The sequence below is a fragment of the Somniosus microcephalus genome, chromosome 17, assembly GCF_052327205.1.
Source record: "Somniosus microcephalus isolate GS21.2 chromosome 17, FLI_Smic_1.0, whole genome shotgun sequence".
Lineage (NCBI taxonomy): Eukaryota > Metazoa > Chordata > Chondrichthyes > Squaliformes > Somniosidae > Somniosus > Somniosus microcephalus.
The window spans coordinates 13691062-13704602 of NC_141003.1; the positions used below are offsets into that span (position 1 = coordinate 13691062).

The following is a 13541-nucleotide window of genomic DNA, read 5'->3' on the forward strand; positions in this document are numbered from 1 at the left end:
TATCCCCAGTGTCCTGGCCAATATTTATCCCTCAATCAACATCACTAAAACAGATTATCTGGTCAGCATCACATTGCTGTTTGTGGGAGCTTGCTGTGCGCAAATTGGCTGCCGCTTTTCCCGACATTACAACTTTGTTGGCTCAAAAGTGCTTTGGGACGTCATGAGCGGTGCTATATAAATGCAACTTCTTTCTTTCTATGTTACTCCTTTTAAGTCATACTGCTTCAACTATAATAATGAAATCAGCAAACATGCACAACACAACATCTTTCCAGGCGATCTGAAAAAGTGTGCAATTAGTAAGCGTTTAGTAAGCAATTAATTTTCGAACATTCTTTCCAACTTACCCTCATCACCATCATCTCCAAATGGATAGAAAAGTGCGACAGCCAAGTTGATAAATACTGCAAAATTGAATGAAATGGTCCCCCATAGCGATATGTTTTTTGAGAACCAATACAAGCCTGGGATGTCTGAAGAAAGAAAGAACAAGGTAAGTAAAACTCTCGTAGTGCTGTCCAATAGAAATTGTTAACTAGATAACAAAAATAAGACCGCATCTGTGGAGAAAGAGTCAGAGTTAACGTTTCAGGCATAGAGGAGAGGCCACACGCACACTAACTTTACATCGAATGTACAGCACAGGAACAGGCCATTCGGCCCAACTGGTCCGTGCCGGCATTGATGCTCCACACGAGCCTCCTCCCTCCCTCCCTACTTCATCTCACCCTATCAGCATATCCTTCTATTCCTTTCTCCCTCATGTACATACCTAGCTTCCCCTTTCCAGCATTTTCTGTTTTTATTTTAGATTTATGGCCCCTAGTTCTGGTCTCCCCCACAAGTGGAAACACCTTCTCTACATCTACCTTATCAAACCCCTTCATAATTTTAAACACCTTTATTAGGTCACCCCTCAGCCCTCTCTTTTCTAGAGAAAAGAGCCCTTGTTATTTTTCTGTCTTTTGCACACTCACACAATACAGGTAAATGTTAGATGGCTCGTTGGGGGCGGGGGGAAGACATGTCTGAGAAGAAAGGTAGACAGACAGAGCGAGACGAAGAATTACTGGGGTGGAAGAAAGGGGAAACTACAATGCTGTCATGTGCCTAGTAAGGATCAATCAGTTACAGCATCACTACCATCTCACAACACCTGGGCTGCCCTTGTACAGGCCCACGGTTAGTAATCCAGAGGGGCCTGGACTAATAATCCAGGGAATGCAGGTTCGAATCCCATCATGGCAGTTTGAGAATTTGAATTCAGTTTAAAAAAATACACAGCAATTAAAAAGCTGGTATAAGTAAAAATGATAAAGTAAAAACCTGACAGTTTCACTAATGTCCTTCAGGGAGGGAAACACAGAAATCACAGAAACCCCACAGTGCAGATAGAGGCCATTTCGGCCCATCGAGCCTGCACCGACACATATCCCACCCGATCCCCGTAACCCCTACACCAACACATATCCCACCCTATCCCCGTAACCCCACGTATTTAATCCCCCTAACACTAAGGGTCAATTTATCATAGCCAATCAACCTAACCCGCACATCTTTGGACTGTGGGAGGAAACCGGAGCACCCGGAGGAAACCCACGCAAACACGGGGAGAATGTGCAAACTCCACACAGACAGTCGCCCGAGGCCGGATTTGAACCCGGGTCCCTGGTGCTGTGAGGCAACAATGCTAACCACTATGCCACCGTGCTGCCCATCTGCCATCCTTACCCGGTCTGGGCCTATATGTGACTCCAGTCCCACACCAACGTGGTTGACTCTTAAAACTGCCACTCAGTTGTATCCAGGGCAACGAGGGATGGGCAATAAATGCCAGACTTGCCAGCGACGCCCACACCCCGAGAATGAATACGAAAGAAAATGGCGGCACGCGGGGATTGTATGGGGAAGTGCAGCACTCCAACCCTAGAGCCGCTGTCACACCCAGCGGACCAAGTTAAAATCGACTCTACTGTTACCCTTTGAACTCGGGTTCAGTGACAGAGGGAGGAAGTTCACCCACTGTGGGTTTACAGGACTTACTGATAGAACAGTGATATGTCCATCAGTGCTAGTGTATGGCTCCAATAGTAAGGCACACATTAATATATGATTAGTACTGTAATATTTTGCATGTCCACACACCAGGTGGAATTTGTGTTTTCTCCCAGAAGTACTCAATGCCCGAAACACTGAGTGCTGCTGGGAAAGAAAGAGAAATGGAAATGAGGCCCAGTGAGAAAGTACAGGCTGATGGAGAAACGTCAAAAGAAAAAGAATTGAAGAAACAGGACTCCACAGGGATCACGTACCCAATGAGATCAGGAGTCCAGTCATTTATAGGAAGTATATTTACCAACAAAATACACGCACTGAATGAAGCCAAAGGTTTGCCAAGGGTGTGATTTGGCCTCATCAATGGCCCAGTCATAATTCTAAAAAATGAAGAGCAGGTGGGAATAAGTATTGACCCAACCTCAATTATCATCAATGGCCACACAAGTGTGGGAAGGTCTTTACTGCTGCTGTTAGGCCCCTTATTTGCAAAGGGCTTCAGGCGTGGGCACTGCACGTTGCCTTTTCCGGCCTTTACCAAGGTGGCGGGCAGTGCTTCCTGCCCACTATATTAAAGGCTTATAAGGCCGAAAAACGGGCACTGTGCAGCCAAATTTCTAGGCCTCTATCTGTCATTTGATGCACTGGAGAGATTAGATTTTAAGAGGAACACAAAGAATTGGCTTAAAAAATAAACCAATTAATAGGCTTATAGGCAAGGGAGAATAGTTCTGAAGTCATCTCTTTCTTGTGTAAACCCAAAAATAATTTCTTTTTACGCTGGTTGAAGTTTTATACACAAGGCCTAGCTAATCGTTAAAAAAAAATACCAAATGTATCCCAAGCTCTAACTGTGATCACAGGAGCCCGACCACCATACAGGACCCAAGTGAGAATACTTACTCTTGATCTTCTTCTGCCAATTCATTTCGTTGTAGAGATCATCGGTTTGCTGGAAGAAATCATTGACTTTGCTGCCCTGCTCATCCCTCTCGGTGGTGTTGAACACCTTACTCTTGGACTCGTGTGTGAGATATTCACAGATACTGGGCACGGGGAAGACTATCTGCTCCATAGTTCGGTCATGCCGCACAATCTGAGGATGGAAGGTAGAATCAAGTTAAGACTATTGCTCAAACTCTTCTCCAGGATATACGGTCCCCAAGTAGCCACCTAATTCAATGACTGAGGAGGACCAGCAGAGACACTGGAACAAGTTATGAGACAGAGAAAACATGTCTTGGTCTGCTGGACAATCTCCAACCTTTTATCATAACAGCAAAGTTTAGGTGGTTTATAATTACAGGAAACTTTCGATTTACCGGCACCTAAATAACCGGAAATCTCGGTTAACCGGCAAAATTCAGGAGTAGGTTCAGGTAACTTTTATTACTTTTTTTACTCCATTTGTTGCTGTGCAAGGGTGTGGCTGCAGCTGTTGCTAAGCTACAGAGACGCTTGCAACTTGTGCCCATTGTTCTGAAGCAACAGGGTTTGTTGCTTTATACGGAGCTCTCAGCTCCGTATCTTTTACTATAGCGTTCGGTTATCCGGAATTTTTGATGAACCGGGACCACGTCGGTCCCGGATAAAAGAAAGTTTCCTGTAGCTGAACCCGAGGTTAGATTATGGCCTGGAGATCCCGCCATGTTGTGTTGTTTTATGTATTAAATGCCAGGGTACGCTGGTGGCTTTGTTACTGGACTAGTAACCGAGATAATTCGGGAATTCAAATTCAGTTTAAAAAATAATTTGGAAATAAAAAGCTGGTACCAGTAAAAGTGACCATGAAGCTGTCGGATTGTCATTAAAAACCCATCTGGTTCACCAATGTCCTTTAGGGAAGGAAACCTGTCGTCCTTACCCGGTCTGGCCTGAATGCAACTCCAGACCCACTCCGACGTGATTGACACTTAACTGGCCTCTAAATTGGCCAAGCAAGTCACACAGTTTAGGGTAACTAGGGGTGGGCAATAAATGCCGGCCTTGCCACGACGCCCACATCCCGAGAATGAATTTGTTAACAAAAAAATACATTATTTTCTTTAACATTTGAAAAATGCCATGACTTACTGTTCCTGGTGGTTCATGATTATCTTATCCCTCGGTATGTTTGCTGTAGAAAGTGCTGTCATTGAGTTATTTTGGATGCAGTCAAACCCAGATTATACCATATACTTGGCAGAAGGCTTTTTTTCCACGTAACATTACCAAGCGTACGCACTGATACAGCTCGGATAACTGGCTGATGAGCGAGTTTATAATTGGTCACTTATTGTGAGAAATGCTTTTGTTTCAACTGTTGATTTCTTTATTGAGCATAAATGAGAGGTGACTGTTTATTCTGGTGCGTTGTGAATTAGTCAGTCTTCTGTGCAGAATGCAAATACTTAAATCTCACTGGACTAAAACTATTGGGAGTAAATTGATTCTTTCTGTTTATTTTTGTACCCGGCAAAAAAAGTTTGGTATGTTTAAAAAATGTGATATAAATATATAAATAACTCCCGTCATTCTCTATTCCTGACAGTTCATTGCTACTGACTGCCTTTGTTTATTTAGACTCCAAAAAAACGTGTGACACGGAGGCATGCACTAGTGTATGTTTGTCAGACCATTAGTTATGATTGCCTTAAGCTCCAAGCAGTGTGGCTTAGAGACTTGCACGAGTGTGCAACATCTGAAGCGCGATGGATAGGAAGTTTGTACGCATGTTAAATGTTTAACAACATTATAGATTGAGTGTTGAAATGGAGGCTTAAAAAAGTTGTTCATTCTGGAAGAAAACTCCCAAGACAGGAGTATGTGGAGAACACCTTTCGTTGATGAACCACTACAAAAGGCCCCTCTCCCCCCTTTTGTACTAATCCACATAACATGGCTTCACCTCCCAAATCACTAGTACAGGTAGACTATCCTTTATCCGAAAACCTTGGGACCAGCCGTGTTTCGGTTTTCGGAAAATTTCGGATTTTGGAAGGTATTTTATAAGACTGGGAAATTTGTCGGGGGTGGGGGTCGGCGGGGGGTCGGGGTCGGCGGGGGGGTCGGCGGGGGGGTCGGGGGTGGGGGTCGGGGTCGTGCGCACGACTTACGCTGAACGAAAACACTTTCAGTTTTCAGAGGATTTCGGTTTTCGGAAGTGCGGATAAAGGATACACTATCCCTTATCCGAAAGGGTGGGGGTCGGCGGGGGGAGAAAAGAATATTGGACAGGCCGCTGCAGCTATCGGACGGGCCGCTGTATTGTTGGGTTCACTCTCCTGGTATACCTCCTTCACACTGCCCGGCTCGGCCTGCAATCTCCTACCCAGGAGGGAACTCAGTGACCCTCTGCCCTGCTCAGCGTAAGTCGTGCGCCACTCTGGTCATGTCGTGCGCACGACTTACGCTGAACGAAAAAACCTTCGGTTTTTAGAGGGTTTCGGTTTTCGGAAGTTCGGATAAAGGGTAGTCTACCTGTACATTGTAGCGAAGGTGACACTGCTTCAAGCCTAAGGCAATCATAATTCATGGTCTGGCAAACTAGAGGTGGTGTCAGACACTAATGCAAGCCTCCGTGTCACGCTTTTTTTTGGAGTCTAAATAAACAAAGGCAGTCAGCAGCAAATATCCTAAGGCACTTCAGAAATAGGTGTATGGAAAACAGATGCTGTGCCAAGAAGGGAGGGGGTGACAGAAAGCTTGGTCAAAGAGGCGGGCTTTGAGCAGGGTCATGAAGGACGAAGGAGAGATGGAGAGGCATTTAGGGAAGGAATTCCAGAGAGTAGGATCCCAGCAGCTCAGTGCTCAGTGGTGGGACAAGAGAAGAAGCGGAGGCACAACAGGCTGGAGGTTTGCAGGTAATACTGCGGGCAGGATTTTCATTGGGCCGTAGAGGCGGGATTGGAGGTGTGTGGGGGGTTAAAATTCTGAAATCGGGGGGCACGAACCCATCCCGCCCCCAACCCGCCTCCATGCCAGTTTCAAAGGAGGCGGGTACCCGACCCACACTGGAACCCGCCTCCCTGAGGCAGGAAGGGGATTAGTGCCAATTAACTGCCTGTTAACAGGTAGTTAAGAGGCAGTTTTTAGCCTAATCCCTATTTTCATTCTTGAAGTGTGGGATTCCAGACGGCTCCAAACCACGCCAAGTTAGCGAGGCGGGCCGTCGGGCTGAAGGGCTTGGAGGGGTCGAGATGTCCGGTGTTCAGGTGAGTGATGGGTGCATGAGTGCAGAGGTAAGTGTGTTTGGTGTGTTTAAAGTGTTTAAAGAAGTTTTACTTACCTTTACAGCCTTCCTTCCTTCAGGTCTCGGGAGTCCCTCATCTCACTGGCACAGAAAGCAGAATAGCCGCGATCTGTCAAAATCTGCAGCATTCAGCTTTCTGTTCCGGAGAGATCTCTAAATCATCCTGAGAGGAAGGAATTAACTTGGAGTACGGATTGTCAGTATTTGACAGCTTCAAACAGCTGTGAAACACTGATATTTCATCTGTCAAAAGGTCTGGGCGGGCTCAACAAGGTCAATCAAGTCAAAATCGCGTTGGTTGGCTACAACTCGATGGAGGCGGGACTATAACCCTGAAAGTTGTAGTCCCGCCTCCTACCTGCCTCCTCAATGAAAATCCAGCCCTACGTGTCAGCTGTGGCTCAGTGGGCAGCACTCTCGCCTCTGAGTCAGAAGGTCATGGGTTCAAGTCCCACTCCAGGGATTGGAGCAGATAATCTAAGCTGACACCATCAGTGCAGTACTGAAGGAGCGCTGCACTGTCGGAGGTGCTGTCTTTTGGATGAGACATTAAACCAATGCCCACTCAGGTTATTGCAAACCTTAAAGAAGAGATGGGGAATTCTCCCGGTGTCCTGGTCAATATTTATCCCTCAAATCAACATTACTAAAACAGATTATCTGGTCGTTATCTCATTGCTGTTCGTGGGACCCTGCTGTGCACAAATTGGCTGCTGAGTTTCCTACAATACAACAGTGACTCCACTTCAAAAAGTGCTTCATTGGCTGTAGCTCGCTTTGAGATCATGAATGGTGCTGTAGAAATGCAAGTTACATAGAAACATAGAAGATAGGAGCAGGAGTAGGCCATTTGGCCCTTCGAGCCTGCTCCGCCATTTAAGGAGATCATGGCTGATCATCCAAATTCAGTACCCTGTCCCTGCCTTCTCCCCATATCCCTTGATCCCTTTAGCCTTAAGAAATATATCCAACTCCTTTTTGAATATATTTAATGAATTAGCCTCCACCACTGTGGCAGAGAATTCCACAGGTTCACCACTCTCTGGGTGAAGAAATTCCTCTTCATTTCAGTCCTAAATGGCTTACCCCTTATCCTTAGACTATGACCCCTGGTTCTGGACTCCCCGAACATCGGGAACATCCTTCCTGCATCTAGTCTGTCCAGGCCTGACAGAATTTTATAGGTTTCGATGAGATCCCCTCTCAATCTTCTAAACTCCAGTGAGTATAAGCCCAATCGACACAATCTCTCCTCATACGTCATTCCTGCCATCCCAGGTATCAGCCTGGTGAATCTTCGCTGCACTCCTTCCATGGCAAGAACGTCCTTCCTCAGGTAAGGCGACCAAAACTGCACACAATACTCAAGGTGCGGTCTCACCAAGGCCCTGTACAACTGTAGCAAGACATCCTTGTTCCTGTACTCAAACCCTCTCGCTACGAAGGCCAACATACCATTTGCCTTCTTAACCGCCTGCTGCACCTGCATGCTTACCTTCAGCAACTGGTGCACAAGGACACCCAGGTCTCTTTGCACTTCCCCTTCTCCCAATCTATTGCCATTCAAATAATAATCTGCCTTTCTGTTTTTGCCACCAAAGTGGATAACCTCACATTTATCTACATTATAGTGCATTTGCCACGTTTCTGCCCAATCACCCAATCGTACTGGATTTCCTTCTAGGTGGCAATTATTGAGTGCTCCTCCCATTTGAAGATGGCACAGGTTATGGCCAAAGCTCTTGCATAATGACCCCTTAATCCTGCCCTCGTGCCCTCCAATGTGACAGAAGGAGATGTTGTCGTTGTCAAACCAAACAGTATGTGGTAGAGGACTTGATATCTCAAAGTAGCAGGCAAATATCAACAGCTGTTTCTTAGGCTTGTTAGCATAATAGGAAAAGGCTTTATTCCAAAACATCCATGCAGTGGGAGCGGAATGCTCTTTCAAACTATCGAGGGGCTAGCTGGGCTAAAAGGTCTGGGCGATTCAGAGTTAAAGGGAATTGCAATTCAGTTTGAGTAGCAATTTAGTATAAGTGGCAGCCCAATCTTGAGGTGGAGTAGATCAGCCACTAGAACATTAAGTTCAGTGACTCATCCAGCCAATCCAAATACTAAATGCAGTCATCTTCCACAGCAGACGCTTTAGATTGAGCGTGACTAGAAGCTCAACAAGAAAATATGTCAGCTTGTCCTAAACTCTGAAGGGAGTTTTGAGACGATAAGACATATACCTTTTTTTTTACTGAACTGGAGACACAGGGTTCACCAGCTCATTGGACCTCAGAAACTGCCATGATATACACCCGAAGTGGGCGGGAGTCATTCTCTTACCCTGCAGGTCCCAAGTTATTTTACCAGTAAACTATTCCTTCAACTTAGCGTTATGGAGAGGACCTTTTCTATTTGTTATTAACACCATGTCAGAGCAGGAAGCTTGCAGGACATCACTTCCAGGATAGCATGAATCGAAGGAAGGGCAGAAATTCCATATTCACAAGGAATCCTAGAATCTTACAGCAAGGGAGGCCATTCGGCCCATCGTGCCTGTGCTGGGTCTGTGAACGAGCTCTCCAATTCGTCCCACTGCAATTTTCTCCTCTTCAAGTATTTATCCAATTTCCTTTTGAAAGTTACGATTCAATCTGCTTCCACCACCCTTTTAGCCACTGCATTCCAGATCGTCATAACTCGCTGCGTAAAAAAATTCTCATCTCATCTCTGGCTCTTTTGTCATAGTACCTTCAATCTGTGTCCTCTGGTTACCGGCCCTTCTGCCACTGGAAACAGCTTCTCCCTATTTACTCTATCAAAACCATTCATGATTTTGAATGCATCAATTAAATCTCCCCTTAACCTTCTCTACTCTAAGGAGAACAACCCCAGCTTCTCCAGTCTCTCCACATCACTGAAGTCCCTCATCTCTGATACCATTCTAGTAAATCTCCTCTGCATCCTCTCTAAGGCCTTCACATCCTTCCTAAAGTGGGGTGCCCAGAATTGGACACAATACTCCAGCTGGGGTCTAACTGGTGTTTTATAAAGGTTTAGCATAAACCCCCGAGGACTCTCTGTTCCTGCACCCTCTTTAAAGTTGTACCATTTAGTTTTTATTGCCTCTCCTCATTCTTCCTACCAAAATGAATCACTTCACACTTCTCTGCGTTAACTTTGAACTGCCATGTGTCTGCCCATTTCTCCAGTCTGTCTGTGTCCGCCTGAAGTCTGTTACTATCCTCCTCACTGTTAACTACATTTCCGAGTTTTGTGTCATCTGCAATCTTTGATATTATGTCCTGTATACCCAAGTCCAGGTCATTAATATAGATCAAAAAGGAAGTATGGTGGACAGAACTTTCAGGTGGTATCTGAACCCAAGATTCACCCCAACTTCCAGTGTCACTGCCAATCCTCCACCCGAACTCTGCCCCAAGGAAAAGGAGAATTTCTGGGCTTCACAGTTTAAGACTTTCCCCGGTGCCCTTTTCAGAGATCTTGACTTAGCACCTTCTCGCCTTTTCACGTGTTGTGGTGTTGTGTAACACGAGGTCTTCCCTGTTATGTCAGACACCATGTCAACAGCCAGACAGAGGAGCAGGATCTCCACAGTCTAACAGTTAGTGGAGTGAGTGCTTCATACCAAGAAGGTGGCAAAATTGGAGAAGACCGCAGAAGTTAAAGAAGCAGAAGATTGTTCTCCTCAGAGCAGAGAAGGTCACGGGGCGATTAATAGAGGTGTTCTAAATTATGAGGAGTTTTGATAGAGTAAATAAGGAGAAACTGTTTCCACTGGCAGGAGTGTCAGTAGCCAGGGGGCATAAATTTAAGATGATTGGCAAAAGAATCAGAGGGAAATTGAGAATTGTTTTTACGCAGCGAGTTGTTATGATTTGGAATGCGCTGCCTGAAAGGGTGGTGGAAGCAAATTAAATAATAACTTTCCAAAGGGAATTGTATATACACTTGAAAAGAGGAAATTTGCAGGGCTATGGAGAAAGAGCGGGGGAGTGGGACTAATTGGATAGCTCTACCAAAGGGCTGGCACAGGCACGATGGGCCGAATGGCCTCCTTCTGTGCCATTAATGAACGACTATGCTAAGTTATAATGATCTCATGGGTAGAATAAATTAAATATTCCACTGTTCAACCAAAGGTGTGATTTTTTAAAATTACTTAGTGATTCTAACCATGGAGGAAGCTTAAATTTAGGCTTCCATTTTGTCATTTGCCCAACCTTTCACCAGTTACATGTCCTCTGTTTGCTCCATTGATTGTTTCCACTTTAAAATGACCAATTGAGATAATGTAAAAGAGGTCGATTCCCATACGGACGGCGTACCTCAATCTGCGCAGTGTGATTAGCATAATGTATTACAGCTTCACTGCCTTCGTCCTGTGGATCGGAGCCTGGTTTAAGCTTCTGTTGTAATAGCTTGTTATGTTGCGACAGCTGGAAAAGAAGATAATGACGTCAACGCCCTGTATAAATCGACTTCTCGGATATAAAGGTGATTGTGAGGCTAGAAATATGGTTACTGTACAATGGCAAAAGCCCTTCGCAAACATGTTGTGCGCTCTAATCGAGGCTGACACTCCAGTGCAGTGCTGAGGGAGTGCTGCACTGTCGGAGGTGCCGCCTTTCGGATGAAGCATTAAACCAAGGCCCTTGATTGGAATTCCCAGGCCGTGTCCGTCTGTTTGGGTGGACCCAAAAGACCACATGACATTGTTTAAAGAAGAGCAGGGGAGTACTCCTGGTGTCCCGGCCAATAGTCCTCCCTGAACCAACACTAATAAAACAGAATACAGGAAACTCTCGATTTACCGGCACCTAAATAACCGGAAATCTCTGTTAACCGGCAAAATTCAGGAGTAGGTTCAGGTAAGTTTTACTTCATATTAGTGGCAGTTCCTGGATCTGTGGCTGTGCAACTGGGGTTCGTGCACTTGTTGCTAAGCAACAGGGATGCTTGGTCTGTGGCCGGAGTTCCTGCACATGTTGCTAAGCAACAGGGAAGCCTGCATTTGTTGCTGTGTACGGAGCTCTCGTACCTTTTAACCATACCTCTCAGTAATCCGGACTTTTTGATAAACCGGCACCACGCCGGTCCCATCGATACCGGATACCAAAGAGATTCCTGTAAATTGGTTGCCCATTTCATTACTGTTTGTGGGACCTTGCTGTGCGCAAATTGGCAGCTGTGTTTTCCTACAAAACAACTGCGACTGCAGTTCAAAAGTACTTCATCGGCTGTAAAGTGCTTTGAGATATCCTGAGGGTGCAGAAGATGCGGTATAAATGCAAGATCTTTCTTTCAAAATTTCTTGCAGACATGGGTACAGTATATCGGGGTATGGTGGTGCAGTGGTTATGTTACTGGACTAATAATCCAGAGAATGTGAGTTTAATTCTCACCATGGCAGTTTGAGAATTTGAATTCTGAAATAAAAAGCCGGTATCAGTAACAGTGACCATGAAGCTGTTGGATTGTCATAAAAACCCAATTGGTTCACTAATGTCCTTTAGGGAAGGAAATCTGCCGTCTTTACCTGGTCTGGCCGATATGTGGCTCCGGTCTCACATGAACGTGGTTAACTCTTAATTACCCCCTGAAGTGGCCTAGAAAGCCTAGAAACTGCTACCAGCGGTTCAAGAAGGCGGCCCACCACCACCTTCTCAGGGCAACTAGAGATGGGCAATAAATGCCAGCCTTGCCAGCGACGCCCACATCCCGAGAAGAAATTTTAAAAATGCTTAATAAATTACATGAATCTTGTCATTCATGTGGAAATGACTTATGAAATGATACTGGGCGGCCTGCTGGTGGCGCTGTCCAGGGAGAGTATAAATACTCGGGCATGGGCCCAGCTTGCTCAGGACATTCTTTAACAGGAACTAGTGAAGGACACAACTGGACCTCCATGTTGAAAAACAGTTGATTAAAGCTTTGTTTAATACTCAGACCAAGTGCCTAGTAGTTTTCTTACGTCAATTTAATCAACTGTTTTTCAACATGGAGATCTAGTTGTGTCCTTCACTAGTTCCTGTTAAAGAATGTCCTGCGCAAGCTGGGCCCATGCCCGAGTATTTATACTCTCCCTGGACAGCGCCACCAGCAGGCTGCCCAGTATCATTTCATAAGTCATTTCCACATGAATAACAAGTATCATGTCAATAAGTGTGCTGATCATGTTCATGGAGAGGAGCTGATCATTCCATAATCTTGTCATAAGGCAGGAAAATAAGATTTTGGTATTGTAATGAAAGGACATCTTTAATTGCAACAGCAGCTAACAGATGCTGTTGTGAACCTTCCAACATTGAGCCTAGTGGCCACAGGTTTGTTTTTAAATACAACAACCACCTAGTTACAGGAACGACAAACGGCTGCTGGAAAGAAAAAAAAACACCTTCAAAGGGAAAACTGATGCAGAAGTGACAACTCACTTTCGACATCAAGACAAAAACCAACTAGCACAACGCTAAAAATGAATGCAGGCCACCTTTCGGATGAGATGTTAAACCGAGGCCCCATCTGCCCTCTCAGGTGAATATAAAAGATCCCATGACACTATTCGAAGAAGAGCAGGGAGAGTTCTCCTCAGTGTTCTGGTCAATGTTTATCCCTCAACAGATTATCTGGTCATCATATTGCTGTTTGTGGGAGCTTGCTGTGCGTAAATTGGCTGCTGTGTTTCCTACATTACAACAGTGACTACACTTCAAAAGTACTTAATTGGCTGTCCTGGGATCGTGAAAAGTGCTTCATACATTTCTTCATACATGTTCTGTCAGTGGCAAATACAAGCTGGGTGACAGTTAGAGTTGCGCGAACCCATCACCCTTGTTCACAAGTCTCTGACCCAGTGAGAAATTCACACAAGAGATTCTGCTTGTCTGATATACCTAATTACCCAAAGTGATATATAGTTGAGGAAAATTTATATCAAATATTTGTGACGAATCAACATACCTGATGGGCCAAGATATAAATATTATGGCCAACATCCTTCGGAGAGATATGCTCCTCTAAATTCTCTTCGGTGTCGACCTCTGCACCTTGATTGTAAGCGTTCTTTATGACATCAACCTTCAAAAGATAATCAGATTTTGGATGGTGAATAGTGAAAGGTGCTTATGCTGTGTATCAGTATATAGGAAGGTGGGCGATTCACTCACTATAATCTTCTTTTTGCATTGATGCGAAGCAGCTGTGGGCACAAAGTAAGGTGGGTGGGTGATGGCTT

General features: G+C 45.1%; 1 protein-coding gene across 1 annotated transcript in view; it reads right to left on the reverse strand.

Moving 5' to 3' along the window:
- The window catches only part of itpr2 (inositol 1,4,5-trisphosphate receptor, type 2), a 290627-nt gene that overhangs the window by 52240 nt on the left and 224846 nt on the right, over window positions 1-13541 (reverse strand). The window contains exons 45-48 of the mRNA XM_086009952.1: window positions 13268-13384; window positions 10633-10743; window positions 2962-3154; window positions 351-476 (exon numbers count right to left, since the gene is read on the reverse strand). Coding sequence (XP_085866078.1) covers window positions 351-476; window positions 2962-3154; window positions 10633-10743; window positions 13268-13384 — 547 coding nt within the window. The remainder of the gene's footprint in view (window positions 1-350; window positions 477-2961; window positions 3155-10632; window positions 10744-13267; window positions 13385-13541) is intronic.